This window comes from Urocitellus parryii, chromosome 3 (assembly GCF_045843805.1).
Source record: "Urocitellus parryii isolate mUroPar1 chromosome 3, mUroPar1.hap1, whole genome shotgun sequence".
NCBI lineage: Eukaryota > Metazoa > Chordata > Mammalia > Rodentia > Sciuridae > Urocitellus > Urocitellus parryii.
Window position 1 is genome coordinate 3,181,747 of NC_135533.1, and position 27,633 is coordinate 3,209,379.

At 51.0% G+C, this 27,633-nt stretch overlaps 1 protein-coding gene across 1 annotated transcript in view; it reads right to left on the minus strand.

Moving 5' to 3' along the window:
• Positions 1–3,796: 3,796 nt before the first annotated feature.
• Positions 3,797–27,633, minus strand: part of Paxip1 (PAX interacting protein 1) — a 47,260-nt gene continuing 23,423 nt past the window's right edge. The window contains exons 7-21 of the mRNA XM_026406186.2: positions 24,695–25,391; positions 23,943–24,037; positions 20,655–20,750; positions 19,569–19,706; positions 18,288–18,409; positions 17,713–17,897; positions 16,888–16,931; positions 14,976–15,046; positions 13,536–13,638; positions 11,505–11,673; positions 7,666–7,766; positions 5,959–6,093; positions 5,795–5,870; positions 5,644–5,704; positions 3,797–4,243 (exon numbers count right to left, since the gene is read on the minus strand). Coding sequence (XP_026261971.2) covers positions 4,228–4,243; positions 5,644–5,704; positions 5,795–5,870; positions 5,959–6,093; positions 7,666–7,766; positions 11,505–11,673; positions 13,536–13,638; positions 14,976–15,046; positions 16,888–16,931; positions 17,713–17,897; positions 18,288–18,409; positions 19,569–19,706; positions 20,655–20,750; positions 23,943–24,037; positions 24,695–25,391 — 2,109 coding nt within the window. The 3' untranslated portion in view covers positions 3,797–4,227. The remainder of the gene's footprint in view (positions 4,244–5,643; positions 5,705–5,794; positions 5,871–5,958; positions 6,094–7,665; positions 7,767–11,504; positions 11,674–13,535; positions 13,639–14,975; positions 15,047–16,887; positions 16,932–17,712; positions 17,898–18,287; positions 18,410–19,568; positions 19,707–20,654; positions 20,751–23,942; positions 24,038–24,694; positions 25,392–27,633) is intronic.

Genomic DNA, 27,633 nt, shown 5'->3' on the forward strand with positions numbered 1-27,633 from the left:
TGTGTTGGAGAAAACACTCGAATTTTTAACAAATTGGTTGGCTCTGTGCTGCACCCAACCTCAGGGCCCTGTGGCCACCTTAGGGCAGCAGGAACAAGGCCCACCAAGCTCAGAGCTACAGATGCAAGGGCTGGGCTGAGCCTGGGGACCTCACGGCCCAGCAGGAGGGAGTGGACTGGGAAGCGGACAGGAATCGCCCACTCTAGAGCCCTCGTCCCTTGCCTGCGGCTCCAAAGGCCCACCCCACTCTCCTCCCTGCCACCCCTGCACATGTCAAGTGCACTGCAAATGGCCACCTCAATCCCCATTCCGCACCACCTCCCCAAACACCAAGCCCAGTCTGTTTCCAGATCCTACTTTAAAACTGCTGGTCAAAAGAAGAAAAACGGGACTGCATTCGAGTTTGAGAACGAAGGTTTGAAAATGCGAGTTTGGAGACGGGGTGCAGGAACTGAGCAAAGAGATAGTTGACAGTTTCTGTGAGGGGCTCGATGATAAATTTCTGGGTCAGAGACCATGAGGTCTGTCACAGCCTCCTCAGAGGGAGGGTCGCCAGGGAATGATGAGCAGCAAGGCTGGGTTCCCAAAATACTAATTTACAAAAACATCTGGGGGGCCAGATTTGGTCCCAGGCTGGAGACCGTCAATCCAGGAGGCACAGAACACAGGGCTTCTGCTGCTGGGGACTCTAGTGAAGCACAGCGCACATACATCGTAAAGGTGCACAAACTTACGGATCACCACGGAGCTGTCACGGCCATGTCACTGTCACACAGGCTTTGGCTGCACTTGCTCTTCACTTGGACATCACTGACTGTGGAGATCTTGCAGCTGGGCAACACCACTCATGTCGCACTGGCTGGCTGTCCATCACCCCTCGATGTGGGGTTGTGATGTGAACGGTTGCTGAGTTACTCCTGGGCACCTGCAGGCCAATTTTGCTGAGAATGCCGGTTCTTCCCTTGGGCCTGCAGGGTCCCCTGGGTGACAGGAAGGCTGGGGAGGCTGGCTTCTCTGTCTTCATGCTCTGCCCCTCTGCTGCCTACCTCAGGGTCGGGCTCTACTCAGCTCTGCGTGTAACGTGTGGATAGTCGGAGAAACATTTTGCCTGGACTGTGATACAGGTTTTGACTTGACCTTCTCTTGCCTCTCTCTCCTCCTTCAAAGCTAAAGACACACCTACTGGAAACACCGTCACCTGTAAAGGGTGAAGAGGTGGCACGGAAGTCCCTGGAAGACCTCCATCTACTCCCAGGAAGACAGGGATACCCCTCCCCCTTGTTAGCACCTCTCTCGCTCACTGCTCCCGCCCTACGTCGGCAACCCCTCTGCCTCCGGGGGAGAAGCCCGTGTGCCAGCAGAGCTCTTCTCCACTCTGGCCACTGAGAGCCTTTGCTTCTCCCCAGCAGGATGCAAGCCTCCCCCTGGGCCTGAGGCCCTCGTCTCACCCCTCCGGCTGGTCCACTGCCATCTTCCACCACCTGCTGAAGGGGGCCCAAGGCCCATACGACGGCTCCTGAGGACGACCTTAGCAGAAGCACCTCACCGTCACCAAGCTCCCCGCTGCACTTACCAGGCTCCTTTGGAAATGTCCTCTCTCTCTCCACAGCTCCACCCTAACCCCAGTTCTTCCTGCTCCTTACAGGGCGACTATCGTGTTGTTCACCTACCTTCCTCCCCCCACCGCCTGCTTCCAAACTAATCCTGGAATTATCTTGCTCCCTCCAAAAACTTGCAAAGGCTCTTCACTTTGCCATGCAACTTCAGCTCAGTGGACTGTGGGCAGACGTGTACCGACGCCAAGCTTTGCACTAGGATCTGGGCACCGCGACAGTTTTCTACTGTTGTTATAACAAAATGCCAGATCTGGGGGCTGAATCCAAAGGACACAGATCCATCACTGACAGCCGAGTCCAGGAGCATGGCGGAGTCTCAGCCCATGGAAACCCGGTGGCCACTGGCTGCATTCCTTCTGGAGGCCCCAGGGGAGAACCCACAGCCCACACACTCTGGTTGTGGTCATCGGCAGAAGGCAGTCACTTGCATTTGTAGGGAGAAGGCCCCCAGGTCCAGCTAGCTGGACCCAGGGCTGTCCTCTGCTCCTGGAGGTGGGGGCAAGCAGCCTGCAGGCAGCAGCAGAGGTGGGGTCCTCTCACATCTCCGTGCCCCACTCCTCTACCCTCCCTGTTCACTTTTAAGGGCTAATGTGATTGGCTTGGGCTCCCTTGAATAATCCAGGCTAATGTCCCCATCTTGGGGTCCTTAACCCTACTTACATCTGCAGAGGTAACATGGTAGCCACGGGTTCTGTGGAGTGGCACGGACAATTTGGGGGATTAATTCTGCCTGCCTATCAAGATAGAAAGGTGAGGAGGGTCTGATCCTGCCTCTGGGGCTTTTTCAGTGCAGGGAAGAAACAGACCGCCAACAAATGACGGCAGGCCTCCAAGGCATCCGCTACACTGTATCAGAGAGGGCTCAGGATGGAGAGAGGGCGGCAGGAGTGTTTCAAGCTCAGGAAGGGTTTCCCTAGGGGAGTGCCCAGGAACGCTGCCAGAGGAAGGAAGTCACTCTGAAGAGGCCGGCAGATGAAGTCAGGAGGTCATGATGTGTCCGGGGGCTTGCACAGCAGCAAGTACTTCCAAGTGAGTGGCAGGAATGAGGAGTGGACGAGACGTCACAAGGGATTAAGATTCCAAACACAAGAGTTTGGGATTTTAGCACGGCTGTGACAAGCAGACTCTTGTCGGGTAAACTGCTTTGTAACAGGACAGAGAGCAACTTGGCAAGGACACTATCAAAACCTTGCTAACACTGAGGAGGGAGGAGCCCGCATGGGCAACGGATTCCGCCTATGGGACAGGAGAGGCCAGTTCTGGGTAAGTCGCTCCAAGCACTTAGATACCACGTGGGTACTCAGGAGCTGACACGGGGATGCCCCAGCAGGCTGCTATGAGGTCACACTGGACCGGCTCAGGTGGTGTCTCTGCTGACGGTGACAAACACCGGTCATACTTAAAACCTGAGGGTGCCCCAGGTTAATCAGGCCACCACAAAACCACCGCAGGTCAAGGGACAGACGGGAAGCTGGCACTGTCAATGTCGCTCCTTACTTTAAAATGTGAAGCATGTGATCATGTCCCCAGAGCTCTCTCCTTTCCATCTACAGAAATGACGCCACACAGGTCCCATGGGAGTGGAGAGACACCTGAGGAGCACAAGAATCAGTCTGTGGGAGCCTGAGGAGGGCCAGAGGGTGCAGCTCACTCTGTGCTAATGCTTTTTAAAACGTGTGCTCCCTCTGACCTGTGCTCAGGAGCTAAACTGGAGCCACTGTGTGATGGAAGAACAATACTCAAGCCCATCACAAATCCTCGGTATTGTCACGGAAGCAAACTCAGGGTTTCAGGAGAGCAGCTCTGTACATCTGCATGGGACGGTCATCTCGATCTGAATAATGCCAGCGGCCACGCCAGCAACCACTACTCGTCCTGCCCTGCACTCACAGCCCAGCCAGGCGGGTGGGCAGGCGCTGCAGTCCAGCCGGAGCAGAAATAGGGTGGTGTGCCCTGGAGTATCTGGCTCTGAGCTTGGTGCTGTGTCTGGGGACTGCTGGGTGGCCCACAGCCTGGTGGGGACGCACAGCCTAACAGAATGACTGCTGCAGGAGAAAACTTCTCACCCACACTTTGCCTTGGAATGACTTCCAATGCCACCCAGTGGGATGCAACTTGCATAAGTCATGCAAAAAATGTGGATAACAAGGGGTCACTCGATTCTAAGTGAAGTTCAAAAGTACATTTATTTAAAATGTTGGCAAGATATCAATATAAAAGAAAAGAGTATAAGAAATAAAAATAATCGCAGTACAAAACATTTCAAATCTTTAACATCCATAATTTAGATAGCAAGGTCTTCATTTACATCACTTTATTTGTAGCTGAAGTTCCATATGGTTTTGTGAAAACATTTAAAAACCTGGTAAATGAATCATAAAACCTAATGTGGGCTCATAAAGTCATATAGTACAAAACATAATTTATGTTTCCTCAGAATAAAATCACACATCTTAATAAGATGCAGTATAAGCAATACACGTGTTCTCCTGCGTCTGCGTCTTGTCCCCAAGGGAGCAGCTGGAAAACAAGCACATCTGAAGGAAGCCCTGGTGTCGCCATGATGGGTGGCCAGCCCTGGCTCGGATCCGGGCTGCAGCACGCAAGGCCATCAGTTGAACTTATACGTGGGCTTGTTGAGGAAAAGGTCTTCAAAGGCAAGGCAAAAGAGAAGCATCAACAGACCCCTACAGCTTAGGTGTCTTAGAGAGTGCTGCAGCCCTCTCCTGACCTGTCCCTGCCACAAGGGACTGCAGACCCTGGTGCACATGCAGGGGCCACTCAGCTGGAGCCAGCCCTGGAGCCTGTCCGGCCTGCCTGATGCCAACCCAAGCCACACCTGAGCTCGGCAGCCGGAGTCTCCTCCTAACTGACACAACCAGTGAGCATCCTTGGGGGTCCACATCCCCAAGCCCCAGCACAAAAACTGACCCCCCCCGCCGTCCCCAAGAGCTCCTGCAGTCCTACACACACACTCTGGCAAGATTTTTCAGGCAACTTTCAGGCTATGGTATCAAAAAAGGTCCTAAAATAATATCCACAAATCACTCGTGTAAGTTTTTAAAAAGACACAAGAGGACATTCATAAAGCTCAGTGCTCAGGGCATACCTACAGAGACTGAGCAGGTCTTCTGTCACCTCCCTCAGAACTCCTGCCTTGCTTCTAACACCCTGCTCTGTGCCAAAGAGGAGGGGCTCTGAGCCACGCAGCATCCCCCCCACGCAGGCTCCGACCCTGAGCTGACCTTGGTTTCTGCAACAATCCCTCTTAAAGTGCCTTCACCACGGCACCCAGGGGGTCTTCTGCACAACGCTCTGGTGTTAAAGCTCTGTAATACTGTGTTCCGGTCATCTTTCAGGGCCAGAGGAAATGTGCGATCAACTGAACAATGGACGAAGGAGGAGCACACCAAGGACTCAGATGGACCCCTCCTGACCTCTATGGCTATGCACTCCCCACCTGAAACACAGATCCCCGGGTCACGAATGGCCCGTCAATGCTGGCCTCCGCTGGAGGTTGTGGGCACCACTGCACTCAGAGAGCAGACCCCGAGCCCACCACCCTGCCCACGGGGAAGGTTCGAGAAACATGACCCAGGCACAGGCATAAACTGGGGTGGAAACACATTTTTGGTAAGGATTGCAAAGTACACTTTGCTTCACTTAAGCCTGTTCACACATTAGAGCAATATTTCATATTTTTAATAAGGACTTAAAAAAAAACAAGGCTTATTGTTTATCTGATTGCCTGAAATCTCAAAGCTCCAGGGGCAGAGTGCACACCATCTGCACCTCACTTTGAAAACTACGACCTCAGAAACAAGTGGCTAAAAAGAAGATAATACTTAAGACTTGGTTTATTTTTGCAGTATTTCTCTTTTATCCAACTACATCAACCAGACAGCGCGTCCTTTCTAGTGAGCAGTTTTCCTGAAACCAACCCTAGGTCTGTGACGTCATGCACCCCAAAAGCACCCAGGGCCAGGTGCCAGCGCCGAGACCCTCACTTCTCTTTCAAAAAGGATATGATTCATAGTCCAGCGTCTGCGTGAGCACCCCAGTGAGGACAAACTCCGCGTTGTGCACCTCTGGGGGAAGCAGAGCCACACCGTTAGGGCCAACCCATGCCAGGCCGCGCCCGCAGGCCCAGGACACGCCGCAGGACAGACCGAGCCTACCTATTCCGCGGGCAAAGTACTCTCCACACAGGTGCAGGTCGTTTTCACAGGATATCAAGATGATCTCCGACAGGCTCTGAGGAAAAGAAGGAGAGCGCCTCAGTGACGAGAGCCTCGCCCGGGAAGACCCGGGACGACCCGGGACAGCAGTCCTCCTCGCTCACCTTGTTCTGCTTGTGTTCCATGAGCTTCCGGAAGGACGGCTGCTTGGCCAGGACTTTCCCTCCAGCACACTCCACGATGGCTTTCATAGTTGAAAGGCTTGGGCAGATTCCAGGGGTGATATAGAAATATTTTGCCTTAAAGTAAAATTAAAATGTACATACTATTTTTGAATGCTCTGATTTTTAGAATATATACATTTTCATACTCTACCCTGAGATTTTAACAAACTGTGGAATTTCCTGAAATTTTGAAATTGAATTCCCCCACTAATTAGGCCTAGAAAAACCCCAGAATGTCAGTTTGAGAATAACTAAGCACTTTTCCATATGAAATATGACCTGTAATAATCAAAAGTGACCAGATCCCTAAGTTCCTAAAAGAAATGGAGTCGGGGCTGGGGCTGGGGCTCAGTGGCAGAGCACTTGCCTAGCATGTGTGAGGCACTGGGTTCAATCCTCAGCACCACATAAAAATAAATATAAAGGTATTCTTGCCCATCTAATTACAAAAAAAAAAAAAAAAGAAATGAAATAAAAAGAAAAGAATAGGCAAGACTGTTGTAAGCATTTTTTACAATGTCCTGGGGAATGACTGAACCCAGGGTACACTACCTCTGACCTGCATCCCCAGCCCTCTTTACTTTTTGAGACAAGACCTCATTAAGTTGTTGGGATGGGCTTGAACTTCATCCTCCTGCCTCAGCCTCCCACGTAGCTGGGAAGACAGGAGGCACCACCACACCTAGCTCACAATTTCTATACAGTTGTAAATCCATATTCCCTTTCACCACACTTCCTGCCAAGCAACAGACTGACAGCACCACTTCTGGCCTGCAATCTTCCTTGTCTTTATTTTCTACTATCTGCACTCAACCACAGTCAGAATAACACTGACGCCTAAAGACTTAACTTTGTGGCAAGCTTACTCCTATGTATGTCAGGAAATACTACTTTGTTTTCAACTGCTCTTAAAAAAATACCAAATAAATATGTAGACAAGTTCGTATTCCAAATCACTTCTAATTCCTAAGCTGGCTCCTTAAGAAGTTCAAAGAGCAGATTATCTTTATTGATTTGTTTAGCTCTTTGATTAAAAAAAAAATTCCCAACTGTTTCAAATCTCTTATCTAACAAATATTTTAAAATCTTTAGTTCTGAATTATTTATGCAACTTTCAATTAATATCTTTTCAAGTACCTTCTCTAGCTGAATACATATTTATTGAGAAGAGTAAAAGCAATGTCCTTGAAAGATTTGCTAAAAGCAGAAAAATGAACTTCAATGTCTGTTAACAACTGGATTATTTATGACCATCTCCTCTGAACATCTTATCTCTAATAAATCTATCAGTTTGATTTTTGTACCAATTTTTTAAAAAATTTTTGTTGTTATAGATGGACACATACCTTTATTTTATTTATTTGTCTTTATGTGGTACTGAGGATTGAACCCAGGGCTTCACACGTGCTAGGCAAGCACTCTACCACTGAGCTACAGCCCCAGCACCATTTTGTACCAATTTTTAAGAAACTATTGTAAAGAGCAATTCTCCAGGGGTGCTCTGCATTTCCCCACAAGGTGACCACATGTGGCAGTGTCCTGGGAGGAAAGGCCACTAGATGGCCAAGTGATCACCCAGTCACCAGCACGTGCAGCTGGACACCACTATGTGTACCCTGGCTGATGTGGGTTTTCCTCCCAGTGTACCTTGAAGAGCGGGGAAACGTGTGCTCGTTTTAGTGACTCTTCCAAACTGAAAGAGAAAAGGACTTCAGCCTCAGCATCTCGAAGGATGTAGTTCTGCTCATCTGGAAAACAGAAGTGCACACACTCAGAACACGCAGGGGCCTGCAGCGCTGGGGCAGCGCAGGTCACTGGTGGCTCCTCTGCCTCTGCAGCCTGGATACTCACAGCTCCCCCTCGTGCTTCATTTACCTCCCCGAAGACAGCCAGACAGAAAAAGGCACATGTTCTTTCTCTGAACAAGCGACCGTCAACTCCTTAAAGAAAAGCGCCCAACCAGGGGCCCTCCTGGGCGCTGCCCCTGCCTGCCTGGCGCTCACTGCAGTCCTACACCGTTCTGGGAGCTGGCCAGCTCTCCCAGTCCAGGCCATGGTGAAGAATGCCAGGCCTCGAGGGCCAGCCTCAGTGGCCTCCACATCCAGGTGTGAACACGGCCAACCCAGCAGAGCCCTGAAGGACATCAATTAGGTGGGTTGGTCACACTTCACTGGCTTGCCAACACACATTCCCTTTAAGGGTGTAAAAGTGTACAGTGCTCAATCTTCTCACACACACACACACACACACACACACACACACACACACACACAATGGGCCTCCATCAACTTTTAAAGACTTCTGAGGATTTTTAATAGCCTGGCTTTCAGTGTTTACTGGCCTTCAGTTTTAACACCTTCCCAAGGTGCCAAAGTTAAAGTACACAAAACGTCCATCTTCTTATGCCGTGTCTGTGTTCAGAGAAGCCTCCTCCTGCACTGCCTACCCGCACAGCACGACGGACAGCTGGACTCGGCCAGACATTCCCAAGGGCAACGAGGGGTGGAGAGCTGGGCCAGGTGACACGTGTTCCAGGATTTGTGGGCCAAATCCTTCTTCCTTTTCTCAAACACTGCCGGTAATGACAGTGGCGCCACCGTGATCCCAGTGACTCCAAAGGCTGAGGCAGGAAAAGAGGGTGGCCAGTGTGAGGTCAGCCTCAGCCACTCAGCTACAGCCTACCTCACAGATAAAAAATAAAGAGGGTTGGGGACGCAGCTCAGTGGGACAGCATCCCTGGGCACAGTCTCCAGTATGGGAAAAAAGAAATCAATGCTTTACAAATGTGAAAAGCTCTCTTTACTCATGGAGAGTCTGCCGACCCTCTGGCAGTCCCGTCACTACATAAACTCAACATACAGCGCAAAAAACGAGTTTGCACACAGACCTTATACTCTAGAAAAATTAACTCAAGGTAGAAAATAATATAGGAGAAAATCCACGTGACCTTGGGTTCAATGATGACTTTTCGATACTACATCAAAGGCATGATCAGTGGAAGAAAAGAATCCATAAGCTGGACTTCACCTACAATTAATAACATCCATTCTATAAAATACGTTTTCAAGAGAAGGAGAAGGTAAGCCACAGACTGGCAGAAAATGTTCGTAAGAGACTTACTGACAGAACTATTACTAAACATCTAGAGAACTCTTTAAAACTCAACAGGAAGAAAACACACATCCTGATGAGAAAATGGGCAAAGGTTGTGACCTCACCAAGGAAGACGAATGGCAAACGGGTAGGTGAAAAGACAGTCAGCATCAAAAGTCAACCAAGTCATGCCTACACACACCCGGCACAACCACCAGCATCCAGAACACAGCACCACACGCTAAAAAGCACGAGGAGCAACCCAGACTCTCAGCCATTACTAGCAGGAGTACAAAATGGTACAGTGGAAGACAGTTTGGCAATTTCTTACAAAACTAAACACACTCTGACCACGGGATCCAGGAACAATGCTCCTGGTGTTTACCCAAACGAGCGGAAAGCATGTCCACAAAAAAGCCTGTGCAAATGTTTACAGCAGCTTTAGTGAAAAATGCCAACATTAAGAAGCAGCCACATCCTCTTTCGTAGGTGAAGGGATAGCAAGAGGACTGTGCTCAGTGCTGAAAAGCAGCTCAAGCCACAGGCAAACATGGAGGAATCTCACATGCACACTGCTGAGGGAAAGAAGCTATATAATTGCAAATACAGGACTTTCTGGAGAAGGCAGAACCACAGACACAATAATAAAACCATCAGTGGTGGCCAAGGGCTGGTGAGGGGAACACGAACAGGCAGAGCACAGGATGATTGTTCTGCAGGACCCTATAACTGTGGCTGTCCGTCATTACACATCTGTCGAAGCCCAACAAATGTGCCATGCCAGGAGAACAAGAGGGAACATTATGAACCACAGGCGACCACAGCCCAAAGGTCCACCCAGGTCCACTGTAACTACTGTGCCACCCTGGCGTGGAATGCTGGTCATGAGTGTGAACATGTGTGCATGCAGAGAATCTCTGCCCTTTCTGCAATTTTGCTGGGAACCTCAACTACCCTCAAAAAAAAAAAAAAGGTTCCTTTTAAACAGAATCATTACTAAGTTGGAAAAATTCTCTTAGAAACTCTAGAATTTGGAGGGTATGATATAAATTTTCTCAATATTTAATGCCTATAACTGAACTACTTGATAAGTCTCAAAGATCAATACAGCAAACATCTATTCACAATGCAATAATGAAATAAAAGTCAACCAGAATTTTCCACCAAATATGAAATGTGAATTTTTTAAACAGATAAGAGAGTCTGTTCTCACAGACGGCAACCCTGAATGTATGGGAACTGGAAATTCACTACAAATCATCTGCAACCTGGCAGGCTGGGGCCACCAAGCAGCTCTGAGAGTCCCAGAGACCCACGCTGCAGGGCTGTCATGCTACGTGTGGTGATGGAACAGGACAGCCCCCGGAGCCCACCGCCCCCTACACAGCAGAACCCGAGGAATCACAGCATTTCAACTGAGAACAGCGTGTCACACTCCACACCGCATGGCTCTTCATGTTACAGAAAACCGGGGAACACCACAACACATCTGTAGTAATTGTATCTACAACTATTTCTTCTGTCTTGTCCTCTGTTTCATTAGTATCTTTTCACTTAACAAAAAAATTTCCAAAATGTCAAGATACTACTTAACACGTGAGGCGTGTTATTCATGGATTCCATACTTGCAAATCTGCCTGCTCTACAACGCGTCTGTAACCCCAAAACCAATGCGGGGGAAGCTTGTCTTGCCCTTGGTGCCTGTGCCCCTACCTACCAGACCAGGGGCCCCTGGGATCCAGGATGCACAGGGAGAATCTCGCAGTTCCTGCTGGGGTGGGGTATAGGCAGACACGATGGCCAACGGAACTCAGGATGTAAAGGCTCATGCTCACCTGGGCTCTACTGTGTCCAAGGAGAAGAGCACAGGACATGGGCCTGCTGTGCACGTGGCAAGGACCTAAACACATGCAGGGGCCCTCCATGACCCACGAGGGTCCTCCCCACCTCCAGCCCCAAACACAAGCACTCTGATCCACAGCAGCTCAACTGAAAGCAGGTCACAACTTGTCCCTCCAATAGGAACCAATGCTCAAAACTGTACCTGGACATCTGCGTGCACCTGTTCTCCCTCCCAAAAGAGGAGAACTTGCACTTCATAGACAGTGAGACTGTCACTTGCGGCCACATTTCCAATAGAATACACGAAGCAGAGAACAGAGGGGGATGTGGAGCTTATGTGTCCCTGACATCATTCAGATGACCAAGACCTTCATATTTCACCGTAAAATGTAGAGATACCAATCAGATGAATCACTGGCACATGAAATAAATTCATAAGCTTAAATGAATAATTAGCAAACAACACGCTAGTTGTATATTTGGATGAAAACACAGATCAATCTGGTAAAGAGACCTTAGCCCCTGGCACAGCACAGCAAGCCGCCACTCACCAAGGAACTTCTGACACTTGAAGCACTCTTCCAGCCACTCCGGCGTCACAATGTGCTTTACCACAGAGATGGCCGTCAGGAACTTCACAGTACGCGTCACCTTGCTGGCGATGAGGTGGGTGCACTTCTGCGCAGACTCAGCAACCTCCCCGCCAAGGATGTAGAGCTTCTGGAGCCAGCAACGGAGGGAAGGGGAAGTGCCAGTGAGCAGAAGGGCTGGGAGCAGTCGCCCACCTGGCCCAGAGCCACTACGTGTGCAGCAGGCATAAAGGGCACTTCTGCAGCCATTTCTGCAGAATCAGCCACCCAGCAGCAGCAACTGCCCTCAAAGAACTAGCAGAAGGGCCCAGGAACGGCAGCTCACTTCCAAGTAGAAAGTGGACATGCCCTGACCTTCCAAAGGTCACTTTAAAAGTGATGGCACAGGGCTGGGACTGGGACTCAGGGGTAGAGCGTTCGCCTGGCATGCGTGGGCCCTGGGTGCCATCCTTAGCACCACATAAAAATAAAATAAAGGTATTGTGTCCACCTACTTAACTAAAATATAAATATTTAGAAAATAAAAGTGATGGCATGAGACTGGACCAAGAAGCAGAGTGTAAGGAGACCTCCAGTCACACTCACATCTTAAAAGTAGAAAGAGCAAATCAGATTTATAATAAAAGCACTTATAATTTCTTTTCCTTAAAAGAAATTAGGAATATGATGTATGAATCCAGCCTTATGTAAGCCAGTTATTTTTTGAAAGTGTTTTATCAATATATAACACCCACACAGAATAGCGGGTCTCACTGTGGCACACACACACAGGCACAGGATTTGATCAACTTCAGTCCCCAGTATATATCCTCAGAGGTCCACTAATGACACCACCCTCCCCACCAAAACCAAACAGGATCTCATCATCTCTCATACTGCTATTTCAAAAACTATATTTTTGATTCTGTTCCCACTTACCATTTAACATATACAACCTCCCCCACATCCTGAGTTAACCTCCTTTTTCCCAGAAAACTAATCCTGATAAACTGTGTTTCAATCAGAGAACCCGTAAAGTTCAACGGGCCCCTGGAAGCCAGAGACTTTATGGAAATGACATTCAAGTGGCACATATACACAATGGAATATTAGCCATGAAAAAGAAGGGAATTATGGCATTTCCTGACAAATGGATGGAACTGGAGACTCTCATGCTAAGTGAAATAAGCCAATCCCCCAAACCAACAGCCGAATGTTCTCTCTGATATGCAGATGCTAGCACACAACGGTGGTGGGACAGAAATTCACTGGACTGGATAAAAGGGATGAAGGGAGGGGGAGGGGAAGAGGAAAGACAGTGGAATGAAGTGGACCTATGTTTCCCATGTTCGTATATGAATACAGGAACAGTGACACTCCACATCACATACATCCACAAGAACGGGAAGCTGCACTCCATGTATGGATGTTAAAATATATTCTACTGGGGCTGGGGATGTGGCTCAGCGGTAGCGCGCTCGCCTGGCATGCGTGCGGCCCGGGTTCGATCCTCAGCACCACATACCAACAAAGATGTTGTGTCCGCCGAGAACTAAAAAATAAATATTAAAAATTCTCTCTCTCTCTCTCTCTCCTCTCTCACTCTCTCTTTAAAAAAAAAAAATTAAAAAAAAATATATTCTACTGTCATATATAACTACAAAGAACCAATTTTTTAAAAATAAAAAAAAATGATATTCAAGTAATTGTAAATGTCACACAGTGATAAAAATGGCTCCTGGGTCCCACGTCTGAATAAAAAACCAAGCACTGAAATGTGACGTTGACGTATGACGTGACCTTCAGAACTAGGCAGGAAGTGACTTGATGACTAGATGTTAACCAGACAGACTCCTACAGCACTTCATAAGAGAAGACCACCACGACCAGACAGCCAGGTTCCACACTGGCTTCATGAGCAGCTAGCCTGAGACACACACACACACACACACACACACACACACACACACACAGTGCTGGTGGGCCCGCGGGGCAGAGCAACATGCAGGTCACCTTAATGTACTGCTGAACCTGGGCAGGCTCGAATCCCGTGAAGAGCACAAACGGGGTCAGCTCTGGAGTCAGCTTTTTAGTAGGAGGCGGTAAATCTTCAATCCTACAAGACACAGGCACCAAACAGTGAGGAGCTCCATGTTTCCTGATAATCAGAGTGTTCCTAGTAGCAAGGGAGTCATCAGTCCAGCAGCTACGAGAGTGTGTGTGGTACTGTCCTCCCTTTCCCACTGACATCAAGTCACCCCAAAAGAGACCATGTCAGAACCGCCAGGAGAGGCACCGGCTAACTTCTGGTTACATCAATGTGCCCGTCCTCATAGAGTCCTCCCAGCTCACCTTTTAAATGCACTTTGAATGGAGGCAATATTAAAGCTGGTTTTCCCACTTTGCTGACTTTGCTAGCTTCACTATTTTAACACTGCTCTCCACTTCCTGCGAGTTTTAAAACTGTGTGTGACTGGGGTGGACCCCCACTGTCATAGGCAAGAAATCGTAGCTGGCCAAGGAAGAGCGCCCAGTGGCCTGCTGTCCTAACTCCAGCCTTTCGTCCGCCCTAAGGACCCAACGAGCTGCCCCGCCACAGCATGCAGCCTAACCAGGCCTCCAGGCGCTCACACCTGCCTGGCACCTCAGTACATCCTATCTCGGTTTATATTTGAATGAGATGGTCAAGCAAGTTTATCTGTGGCTCCCAAACCAATCTTGTAGTTAGGATCTCATTCAGCTTGTGAGCTGGACCTGGGAGGGCAGGAGAGGACAATGGGGACAACTCAGCTGCTTTTCATCCACAGGCTCGGAACCAACGTTGCTCTAGAACCGAGAAAGAAGTGGCTTGGCACCTGCCGTGCTCTGCTCCCTGACCAGACTGGCCAGCGTGTCTGCACCAGACGAGTCTAAGGTCTGCACGTGAATCTGCCACACAGGCCACCCCACCACAGCCAGCCGCCTGAGGCACGCCTTCGCCCCAGCTGCCCAGCTGCCACGGGTCCTCTTGCCCATCCCGGCCTGCACTGCCCACCCCGCCCCGCCCCGCCCCGGCCTCCCTCCACTCTGGCCTGCTGCGGGTCACACACCTCCACCCAGGAACCGCAGCTCCGGGCGGCCAAGAGGCCCAGCGCGTGCTCTGGGGCGGTGCACCCACAGCACCCTGGCCTGGGCTGGCCCAGGGCTCCAGCTGTTGCCCCCACAGCAGCTTCTGTTTTAATGCTGGGGCTGTGGTAAGCTTTTACTTAAATAGAAACTTTTTTTGTTGCTTTTTTAGTAAAAAAAAGCAAAAATTTGTCTTTATTCACTATCTGCAGCAATAAAATGAGGCGCGCTGTGACACATCATGAAGGAGAGAACTGGACTTTCGGGTCCAGCTTATGGGAAGTACCCGACGCCCACGCCGACCATCCGACTCTGGGAAGGGACCTGTGAAGGACAGCCAGATCATACCTGGCCCTTTTGGAAGAAGGCTGGACGCTGGCGACTTCGTTCTGCTTCAGTTTGGGAGGTAACCTTCCACCCTGTAATGCAAACACCGTCCATCAGCTCAGTCTCCACGCGACACAGAAGCCTCAGGGCACGTGTCGAGGGACCCAATCACCACGGGCAGCCAGAACCCACTCGCCACCCTCAGGACAGAGCTCACCTGGGGAACTGGCACGGGCAGGCCGGAAGGGAGGCCGGGCTCCAGAGACCCCCACGACCCAGCCTCTGCCCGCTTCTGTCCTCACCTCGTGTCATATATCCAATCCTCAACCCAAACTCCTCAGAACTGTTTTTATTTCAAGTATTTTATCCTGTGTCCCAACTTGGAATGTGAAAACTATAATCCCTAAAGAGACTACTAAAACAGAAACATCATCCATAGTATCATGAAAGACACATGACCATCAGATTAGCAGTGCTACCTAAGGCAAGACAAGGTACTGAACTTCCTGACTTCATCTCAGGAAGGAGCCGAGATCCTCTAGAACCAGCTCAAGCATCTGGACTGGGGCACAAGAGAGCCAGGCAAGAAGGAAGAGGAACACGCAGCTCCCTGTGGGGTCTTGACAAAGCCAGCCCTCAATCCTGCTCTATCCTTGTCCACTCCTCCTCCACATTTTCTTTCGGGGGGTACTGGGGATTGAACTCAGGGACACTCGACCACTGAGCCACATCCCCAACCCCATTTTGTATTTCGTTTACAGACAGAGTCTCACTGAGCTGCTTAGCACCTCGTTCTTGCTGAGGCTGGCTTTGAACTCACACTCCTCCTGCCTCAGCCTCCTGAGCTGCTGGGATGACAGGCGTGACATGCACCACCGCACCTGGCCCTCCTCCACATTTTGAACTCAGAGGTTCTCTCTGTGTCCCACCACGTGAACCGCACTGCTTTCACAGCCACCTCCAGACCACGTCAGTCGCCACAACTCCCAGTCCCCGACCACCACTGCTGCCGTGTCCAGATGTGCAGATCTGCACGGCACCTGAGACCCACCCGGCCTCTCGGACCCGCAGGACCAGCTCCTCCTAAGCCACAGAGGGGCATCCTCGCCATGTTGCCCAGGCTGCCTGGAGCTGCTGGGCTCAAGCCATCCTGCCTCGGCCTCCCAAGCAGCCAGGACCACAGGTGTGCACCCAGGGGGCTCTGGGACTCTGCATTTTAAAGATACAGGTTGCCGTATGTGACCAGGTGTATGTGGTCCTAGGTCTTAGGCCACAAAGCACTGACTAACGGGGAGGACACTGCTGTCCTCACAGTGCCAACATACCTCAGGCAACTGCAGCAACAGAGGTTCCAAGTGAAATGACCGAAATGGCCCCGTCTGTAACTGGACAGACACTCAACGTGGAGAATCAGCCAGTCAGAAAGCAAGGTTCCACCTGTCCACCTTGCGGGGTGAATGGGACCCTCCACATCCACAGCCACGTGCCTGGAGCGAGCCACGCCCGCACTCCAGCTTCCCAATGGAGCCAGCCTGGCCTCCCAGGGGCCTCCCCGGCACGGCAGCCTTTGGCCTCCTGCACTCTGGCCTGCGGTGGGCCCCACACCTACTCTACTAGCGGCCTCCACCTCGGGCCTCTCCCCATGGAAAGCAGGACTGGCCTCCCACTGTATTCTGTTCTCCAGGTCCAGACACAGTCCTCGGCTCCTCAAGGCAACAATGCTCCCCGCCACACACGAGGACGGACAGGAGCCACCAGCCATCAGAGACACAGGCCCGGGGCACGGGACCTCCCATGACAAGGAGGACACAGCCTTCACCTGTGATCACGCTGGCAGATGATGGGGACGTTTTCACTCCCAAACACGACCTTGAAACACACCCCACCGCACTGCAAGGCACAGCAGTACCAGGGGACGTTTCATCTGACGTACCATCAACAGCTCTGCCGACACCTTCAGGGGGACTCGCCAAGCGTCTAGAGAGAGAGAGAGAGGAAGGTACGTCCCACCATGACACTCTGCTGTGCAGACCTCTCCTGGGCTGCTCTTGCAGACCCAGGGAGACAGGAAGAACTGCACCACACGTGGGAGACAGGTGAGGACCACCTGTGAGCACCGAGGCTTCCAGTCCTGCGTGGCACCTCTGTGAAGTGGCGCACACACCACTGGCAGCAAACACGGAGACCAACTGAAGGCACTTGCCACCTCTCTCCTGCCGTGTGGCTAGACACTTGTAAAAGAGGGAGTCCAGGTCTGGCCACTAACACATGAGTGACGATGAGATGTGACAGGAAGGACACACCCGAGAGGGAGAGGCTCACCAATGGGACCAGCACGCTCACACTGTGGGCAAGAGTCCCTGCAGAGTGGCTTCGGAGTTGAGGTCAAGCCAGCAGGTGCGTTACAGGGACACAAAACAGGGCTCAGGGACAAGAAGAGCTTTCCCATGATTAAAGCCACCCTGGTAACATCAGGATGGGCTGCCTTAAGAGAAGGCCAAAGCACCCCTTGAATGACCTTTGTGAGCCCTGTTCGACTCTGCAGGGCAGAGGAAGAGCTCAGGGTCACCCTGTCTATGGGGGGGGCCTCCCGGGTCTTTCTCAGACCAACAAAAGCCTGGGCAGCAGGCAGAGGAGTGTGGAAAGGGAACGGGAGGAACAAGACCTGGCGGAGGCCCCCGCCGCCCAGCCCAGCGTGTGAGCCCAGGTGGCAGGCGGCTCCCAGCACTCCGAGAAGCCAGCCGGGGGCTCCACTCACCCAGCAGATTCAGAACCAAGTGCTGAGTGGGCGCGAAGGGGTCCTGCAGGTTGAAGGCTGTGTAGCGGCTGTACTGGATCTGCCGCAGGGCCTCGAAGTTCCCCAGCAGGATGTCCCCCAGCCACTGGGCGTTCACGCACGGGATCCTCCACTCTTTGGCTTTTTCATACTTTAAACCAGTTGGTCTTTTTTGTTTTTGAGGAGAAAGCACATTTATTAAATGTTAGCACTATCTACTGTAAATCAGTATTTATTTTCACAAAAAATAGAAACATGACTCCAAGCAGCAGTGGCGGGCACACTCTGGGTCCCTGTGCTGGTACAGGCACGCGGGGCCTGACTGGGCCACCTACGAGTGCCGCCTGCACACCTCACTCCTTTACCGAAACCCGCCAGTCCCCCTTCCACTAATCACTTCCAAGTCACAGCTCAAGTGACTCGCAGGTGATCCTGCCATGCTCCCATGAACATCACTGCCGTGCTTTTCGCAGACCTCAGTCTACCCAAGCACGGCACGTTAGAAACGCTCTGCGGGGTGTGACCTCCGACTAAACGCGGTTTCCAACTTGGCTTACTCTTTACAGATGAGCACTGTGTTGCTCCGGCACAGGTACCCTGTGTATTTGGCACCTGCCAAATACGCCATTAGCTTCAGGTCGTCCCTGTCACTGTCAACAAATCCAGTCACGGAGATAATCTACGGAAGAAAGAACAAGTAAGGTTAGACCCAAAACACAAGGACGACTTCTTCAGCTTCTTGGTTGCTCTCCTTCTTTCGCATTATGGGGCATACAAGGTAATGCCAGTCTTAAGCAGTACCGGGCAGACCTTCAGCACCAGTGACCTTGCTGCAGTGAGACCTCCTGGAGTGGAGCACTGTGGCCCACCGTGACTGTGCACATGCGCCCAAACTAAGGAGGCGGGCACACTCCAAGCATGCACACTCTGCCATAATGCTGTTGTGCACAACTGGGACACTGTTGCAACTGTCACAATTACCTAGCAAATGACGACCTAGCAAAGGATAACCAATTAAAATATGCCTCACATAATCCTAGCACCTCCGGAGATTGAGGCTGGAGGATGGCGAGTTCAAAGCCAGCCTCAGCAACAGCAAGGTGCTAAGCAACTCAGTGAGACCCTGTCTCTAAATAAAATACAAAATAGGGCTGGGGATGAGGCTCAGTGGTTGAGTGCCCTTGGGTTCAATCCCCAGTACTAAAAAAGAAAAACAATGTACTTCACCATAGAAAGGAAGACAGAGGGGACAATGTGTGACAGGGCTGACCGGGGCTGAGGTGGGACAGGTCTCTGCCAGGCCAGGCTGCACTAACATGCAGCCCTGTCTCTGCCTCTTTGTGCCAGGGCCACAAGAGCGCTGCACACGACCCCTTATGGAGGGAAGGCACACGAGATACCAAGTCCAGGAAGAAGTCGGTGCGAAGACGAAGGGACAGGGCTGAATGCAGAGTGGTAAGACTTCGGGAGCCAGGACCAACAGGGTTCCGTCAGGGATGCGAAGCAGTCAGTCCTCCACTTCCCTCGACAACCCCAGTGCCAAGAGCTTTAGACGGGCAAACCCACAACTGATAGTGTTCTCCAGCAGTGGCTGCTGCTAGGGCCAAATGCCTAATGTGTGTTAGGATTTCACACCGTGTCAGAGACTGGAGAATCTGTTAAGTATCTACTACGTGCAGGAAACTGACTGAAATGGGAAAGAGAGGAAACAAAGAATCCCCACACCAGGCACTTCTCAGCAGGGCCAGAGAACACTGAAGAAGGAACGGACCTTCCACGCTGGACAGGCACCCATTTCCCCGAGAAGAGTGGCCAGAAACCACACAGAGGCCCCTTACATGCTGTGAGCAGGGCTTTCCCCCCGGGGGGAAGGCCACTGGGAAGTGAAGGGCCCGATGAGGCGGCACCATCTTCCTCCTCTTCAGCACCGTGTTCAGCCAGTGCGCAGTGATACACCGCTTTCTTTCTCTGATCGCCTATAGAACACAAGACCACAGGTGGCTGTTTGGGAATTTTTTCTACAATGGGACTGAACTCAAAATGGTAAGACTGGATGAGTACAATGTCCCATTAGCAGATTTCATGACATTCAGCACACAATCTGCTAAACCAGCAAACTACAACAGTGTGGCTGATTACTCCTAATGAAGCAACCTGAAGATGTCTCCAGGGACAAGAGCCTGCAACGAGTGGTAAGAGCAGCAAATTTCAGGAAAACCTTTAGGAGTAACTTGAATCACGAACGACATTGAGGATGGTCAAATTAGAATGCCTCCATAAGAACAAAAAGGGTCCCAGGTAAATCAAGGTATAAAAATGTAAATGTCCATCTAGAATTAACCTCAGGAAAAAAGCTCACCAGTGTTTCTACATTTTTAACAGCAAAGCAGATCCAGGAAGAGCTACCTCTAGGGAGCTTTTTCCTTCCTCTGTGGTGCTGGTGGGAACCCAGGCCCTGCATGCGCTGGCAGTGCTTGCGCTAAGACCACCCTTGGCCCAGGAGGGCTTTCTAAAGGCTCTCTGTCACGTTGACATCTACAAATAAGAACTGTTATGAAGAGACAAAGACGGAATTCCAGGACTAGAGAAGGAAGCCGCTGCCCAGTGGTCTGGAGGTGCCTGCCTCTGGGACCCCTGCCTGCAAAGCGCTCATGGTTCCAAATCCTTTCCACAGGTGGCTTGATAGTGACTGGAAGGAGGGCTCACCCCTCCTAATGCTACCTGCAATTTCCTTTCTTCACTGCTCAAAGAGTGTCCACAAAAGCATCTAGGCCACCAAAAACTCCGTGAACACTAATAAGAAGCAACTTTTCTACTTCTAGAGGTAGAAAAAAGTTCTTCCCCAAAAGTACCCAGCACTAGAAGCTGAGAGCTGCACACAGGAAGGGCAGCTGGCACCGGGCACGGGTGAGGGGCTTCCTTACCTGCGCATACATGCTGCTGACCTGGCTCTCACAGAGGAGGTGTGTGCAGCGGCTGGTGAACGTGGGGTCCACAGTGCCACCGTGTGCCTGGATTATCTGCACCAAAGAGCCAAAGTTGTCATCAACTATCAGGAGAACTCTAAGTCCCAACAGGAAGGCTATTAAGAGGACCACCACACACCCACATGGCACAGAGAGAGGTGACATTTATTACTCTCCCACATGGCACAGAAGGAGAGGTGACATTTGTGCCTGCTGCACCCAGCACTAGAAAGCGAAGTGAGCCCCAGTGCTCATTCCATCCCAATTCCCAGGGAGGACACCCTGACATTATCATTGAGCCACGGAGCTCAACTTGCCCCAGCTCCATCCCCAGCACCCCCCATCCCACCCCCTCCACCTGTTTCTCTTGAATCCATTTACAGTTTATTATCATTATTTTTTTAATGCTTTCCTCTTAAAGCACGGTTTTTCCGTCTTGGCACTACTGACATTTTGCAATCTGGACCAGAGCTGGGGCCACCCTGAGCAGCAGAGGGTGTGCGGCAGCCTCCCTGACCTCAACCCCTACCCTCCAGCAGTGGCTCCTGGCCGAGAGCTAAGCATGCCTGTGAACACTGCCAACTGGCCCCAAGGGCAGATGTGCCCCTCAAGAACCATTACTCTAAAAGGAAAGGAAAAGACAGGAAATCAGAATGACATCAGTGAATACCAAACACTGATTTTTAGACTCAGGTTTAGGGGTGAAGGGACCATTCTGCTCCTTGACAGCAACAGTACATGGCACCAGGCATGTGTCAAAGCTCCAAATGCTGCCCAGAAGGAGCGTCTGCACATTAGTTGAAACACTAAAAAAGGCCCAAGAAAAGCTGTCTCCCTCCCTCCTCTCTGTGGTGAGCAGGCACTTGTTTCCTCTGTGACACTCCCAACGGCCTCAGGAGGTACCAGGCCCTGCCTCTGTACAAGCTCCTGCCTCTGCCAGCAGCTGCCACCTACTCGTCCTCTGCCGTCCAAGCCCAGCTCAGGCTTGGTGCAGCTTCTTAGCACCTGGGTGCCATCTGTGGGCCTGCTCCTCCTCTGAAGGCCGCCCCTCCCATGGACAGGACCCTGCTGGCCTCAATTCCGTCCCACCGACACTTAGCTCAGCCATGTGGTTCAATGCTGGCTGCACCTTTGTTTCCTTGAGCCAGCAATTACCCTGACCTCCTGCTCTCTTCCCTTTTCTTTGCAACTCGCACCCTTTCACGATTTTATTCCTGACATTCCAGAAATCTGTGTGCAGGGGTTTAAATGCGGCCACAAAGGATCTGACGCTCTGAGAGTCGGAGTTCCACTCCTACAGCCTGGAGCTCGGGCTAGACTTAAGACACCAGCTGGCTCCCTCCTTCCGTCTCAGCCACACTCTTGGGAAGGAAGTCAGGCCATTCTGCAGCCATCCAAGTAGCCAGGAGAGCCTATGTGGTGAGGAAGTGGGCCTCTGAGTGGCCCCTCAGCAGCTCCAAGGGCCGCACAAGACAGCCCGAGTCACAGCTACCCTAGCCCTTTAGGATTCCTGACCCAAGATGCAACTGAGATCATGAAAGCTTCTTGTTTGAAGTGTCTAAGCTCTGGAGTAATTTGTTACACAGCAAACAAATGCCAAAAGCACGTCCTGCTCCATCCATCAGCCACAGTCCGACTCGCTCCAGCTCCTACTCCCTCATCTTCCCTCTCACCCTAGGCCTCCCTTCCCCATTCAGGAGCAGTGGCTCCCTGAGAAAGGGTGAGTGCTCTGACTGCAGGAGCCTCCACACACCTCACCACGCCTGGCTGACTGGCGCTGCACGTTACTCTAGACTGGAAATCACTGTCACTTAGAGTTGTAAAGATGCTCACGGAAACGGCTCCATGTGCCACAAATCAGGTGCAACACCTATGCAGACCCTCAGCTTTGAACATTCTCCCTCCACTGAGCTTTGAAGTCCGTCCTCCAGTGTTCGGAACATTCAGAGTTGCCCAGACACTGTTCTCTCGTTCCTTTCAGCTGGAGACACATGTCATTACATTGTAAGCTGTTTTCTGAATGCTTTTCCCCCTTCATTTCCTCTATTCCCAAACTCCTACTACTGATGGAGGATTTCTTATATAACCCTTTAACATAAAACAAAATGAAATAAAACAACAAGAAAAAAACACTACCTCTCATACTTGAGTTTTGTTCTATTTTAGGAAGGTTTCTGAATGTCACTTTCTTAACTTCTGGCACTTTTCTAACTGCTCTCTCAGCAATGCCTCCTGTTCCTCCCACCCTGTCATCACCCCTCAGCTGGCAGGCAGTCACCCTCGTGGCTGGTTTCAAAGTTTACCATGTAACACGGACTTCTGACAACTTCACTCACCCTTTTCTATTAAGGTTCCAAGAAGGAGAAGTCAAATCCACTGTGACACAGCAAGTAAGTAGGGTCTTAGAAGACAGGCAGCCTCTGCCCCTGCCCTGTCCTGGCTCCAGGGCCCCGGGATGCAGCCTGGACCTTCCATCCACTTCTGCCTATGGCTTCTGCAGACTCCTGCCTTGGCTAAAGCTGCTCCAGCTGGACAGTCCTCCTGCTAACCCTGTAAGACTGAGCCCCCAAATCACCTCTTCCAGAGCTCTTAACACACAGCACCCTGAGAAGTCAATGTTCTCTCTTAGGCTCCCAGAACACCCTGTGCCATCCCTGTCTGCCAGACCCCGGACTGCCTGCTGTTTACCCGTGTCCCTGTCAGCCTGCCCAGGTCCTGAAGCAGGCCTGGCCATGTCAAGGGTCTAAACACAGAGAATGTCAGAGAGAAGCAGAGTCAAGGTGTGCTTGAAACTCACTCACACTCACTTTTGAAGGCACTGTGCAAAATAACAACAGACTGCCCTTCCACAATTTCACGAGAAGCTTGAGTCCTCTGGCCTGAAGAGGCTGGGATTCTCTAGTACGTGTCTTTGGAGAAACGTGTTGAAGACGTACACTTTGGGGTCCTCATCTTGGGTCACCAAACACCTGATCTTATCCCACCTCCTGATTACAGACAAATAACTAGTTCCCCTTGGAATTTCAGAGCCTAAATACTGTAAGAATGATCAAATACAACATCCTCACCCAACCGCTGGAAATCTACAGCCTAGGAAAGGGATATGCTCAAGGTCACTGAGAATGCTAACAATAAAACACCAGAACTTTCTCAAACACACACGAGAAAGCACTGAATGAACAGGAAGTCTACATTCAGAAGGATCAGCGTGGAATTCAGAGTCGCCTTCCTCCAAATGCAGCTCACCCTTTTCCAGGTAGCCAACAGCTGCTTATCAGACATCTGCTCTGGATAATCCGCGATTGCAAACACACATCCTAGTAAGAAGCCTTCTTCTGGAACTAGAACAGAATTATATAAGAAAAAGAAAGGACTTCATGAATATGTATGTTGCCAAGTTCACGTGAACGTATTACACTAACAAGGCTTAAACATGAGGTAAATACACAGCAATCTGGACACATTTGGAACATTGCCACAAATATTCTAATTTAATAACCCATATAAAATGATCATTAAAACTAAAATTAACGAGGCATGATGGCACATGTCTGTAATCCAAGCAACTTAGGAAGCTGAGGCAGGAGTACCCAAGTTGCAGGCCAACCTCAGCAACTTAGTGATACCCTGTCTCAAAATAAAGAACAAAAGGGCAGAGGATGTAGCTCAGTGGTAGAGCACCCCTGCGTTCAATCCCTAGAACCAAAAATAATAAAAACTAACATATTTTATGTGTGACCACTAAATATTCTTGAGTTAGTCCTTGTGGCAGTCTGGCTGCTCTACGGGACCCCAACATCTCTTCAGTATGTGATGGCTGACCCAAAGAACAGAAGACAGCCTAATGATCCCATGATGACTCTGTCAGGCATGAGATCTGCATTCTCCACCTTGGGGACTACCAGAGGTGAATCTTCACCCACACCCTCAAACACTAGAGAAGCATCTATGCAAGTATGAGGCCTGCAGTACAAAGAAAGCAAAACCCCATTACTAACTCTCCACTGCTGGGTCGTGTCCAAAAAGCTGCTGCTGCTGCTGCTGGGGTGGGGGTGGCGGGGGCTGCGGAGGCTGCTGGGGTGGAACCTGGTGCTGGAGCGCCTGGGAGGCCTGGCTCAAGTGTTGTGCTGTTTGATTGTGCATCTGCTGCTGCTGCTGCTGCTGTTGCTGCTGCTGCTGCTGCTGCAGGCGCTGTAGCTGCTGCTGCTGTAGCAGGTTGTGCTGCTGCTGCTGCAGCTGTGCTAACTGCTGCTGTTGCAGTTGGTGTTGCTGCAGCTGGTGTAACTGTTGCTGCAGGGCATGCTGTTGCTGAAACGGCTGCAGCTGCTGCTGAGGACGATGCAGCTGCTGCTGAGGATGCAACTGTTGCTGTGGAAACGGTAGTTGTTGCTGAGGAAACTGGTGCTGATGCACTTGCTGCTGCTGCTGCTGTGAGAAGGGATGTGGCGGCTGCTGGGGGTAGGGCTGCTGGGAGATCTGCTGCTGCTGCTGCAGCTGCATGATCTGCTGGGGCTGGAGGTGCAGAACTGGGTGCTGCTGCTGCTGCGGCTGGGGCGGCTGCAGCATGTGTGTCTCTGGAGCGCCCTTCACCTGGCTAAACAGCACAGCACTGGCGTTGGCGTTGGCATGTCCTGGCTGGCTGTGATTCACCTGCTGCTCTAGATTTTTTGTGGGTGCTGAAAGGGACTGTAATATCTAGAAGACAAAAGTGGGTTCAAGTCATTATACAGAGTTCCTGAAAGGTACTATGGTCTCTCCATCAAAGAAAACAGAACAGTCTATGTGGTTAACATTCAATAAAATAGGAACATCGAATCACTGCAAACTTCAAAAACAATATCTCATTTTTCTTATGTATTGATTTTTGTATCACCAACATCAATAAAGTGAATAAATTCCTATTTTTGAGAAAACCATTCTCAAAAATATTTTGAAAACATCAAAATTTTAAACTACACAATGGAATAAGCTGATGAATTAAAGCTGACAATAAAGACTCACGTGGCTGCTGTGTTTCAGAGAACAGAGTGACAGGGCAGTGAGACAGACAAACTGGCAATGCTGTCCTGTCCTCGTGGATCCTTGGCAACTGAGCCCAGGGGTCCTTGCGTAACCTGCAGCACCTCTGCATTGCCCATCTCCCTCCCACAGGACTGTGGCCTTCAGGGACCAGGATGCACTGGGGAATGACGGGTACTGAAGGGATCTAGAGGCCAGACGCAGCCTCACCCAAACCTTCCACAGCTGCCATGTTCCATTTCCCCTGCCTTGTGGTCCAGAGTCCAGTGAAGACCCACGAAGCCACCTTCCAGATGACAGCAGGTGTTCAGATGGCAGCAGCAGGGCTCAAGCTTAACACCAGGAATGGTTCAGGCAGCAGTGAGGCTCAGCATGGCCTCTCTACCTTCCCCACTACACATGGCTGTGCAGTGCGTGTGAGAAAAAGAGGGGCAGACAAGGTCCCAACAGCAGGTCTGTTTAAGTGGTACATGTTCCCCGACTAAGACATCACATCACAGCTGGCCGACAATCCTTCTTCAAAGAAGACTCTGAGCTTTTTAGATGGACAAAAATTTCAAGCTAGAGAAAACCATTTGCTCCAGACCATTTCCCTTCTAGGTCATCCTACTTCAAAAGAAGCAAGCTGAGAGCTGGATCTATGCTGAGGGCGTGGAGGGGAAAGGAGAGGGATCCAGAGATGTCCACCAAGCAGAGAATCACACTTACATCCTGCTCAGCACAGAATAAAACAAAACCAAAGCAACGTGTCATGGCATAAGCTGTGTTCAACATGCTCAAATGACAAGTCTGACCACTTCTTATGGCCCTGAAACCAGCACAAGAAGTGTTTCTTCTCTCTAGTTAAAAGACTTCAAAAATACCCAGTCAAGGAAAGTGGGAAATGAGCCCCATCTCTGGCCACCCCAAGGGCTGAGCAGCCTGGGATGTGCAGAGGTCCTCAGAAGGCGGCTGGAGACACCGGCCTGCACACATGTGCAGTCTGAGTGTGCAGCCGGCCAGGAGGCCACCTCCCAGGGAAACATAGCGGGGCTGGGAGGGAGTGTGCATGCTTGCTACCATGTGGTACCCTTGGAGGGCTTTATTTTGCACATATATTATTTTCATCTTCCACAGAAAACACACATGGGAACTTCATGGATCATAGGAAATAAATGCTGCGGCCACAATGAGCAGGGATGACCCAGCTGTCTGCCACCTGCTGCCCCGAGAAGGAAGACCCCACACAAATGTGGCAGCACATCCCGGGACCAGGGCACAGGGGAACATCTGGAGGCTGCGCTGCCCTCCTACCACTCCTACTTCCCTCAGAGTGGAACAAAACTCAGCTGGCTTGGGTGACTGCATGGGGAAGCATGGTGAGAGGTCGGAGGAGGCCAGAGTGTGACGGCAGGCAGCTGGAGCAGAATTTGTGCTGGGCTGGGGAAGCCAAGGTCACAAAGGCCATCTGACCTGGAGCCAGAATCCGCCGCCCTTCACAGGGTCCCACCACTCTTCTCATTTCTAAGGTCAAAACCTGAAGACCTCTCCTGGCCTCTGGCCTGTTTTTCATCATGCCCACTTACGCCTGCTGCAAAGTCAAGACAGGCTGCACCCAGGACCGCTTGCTAGTCCCTGTGTCCATGCTCGGACCACACCTACATGCCTTTCTGCTGCCAGGGAGACCTGCACCAGCCCCAGCCCCGGGGGCCTTTAGCCCAAGACTTGTGGTCTCATTCTTATCCTTGCAGGATGCCCTTGCCCATCCTTCCTCCCGCCCTCCCATGCACATACTTAACATGGGGAGCTGCGGCTACAAACTCCACGGGCCCTGATCACGTTCAGCAATGCTGCCCTCCCGCCCTCTAGACCCCTCCTGCACACCGCGCCTGACAGCTATCCTCTCTCGCCGGGACCAGGCCTTCCAATCCCCTCTAGC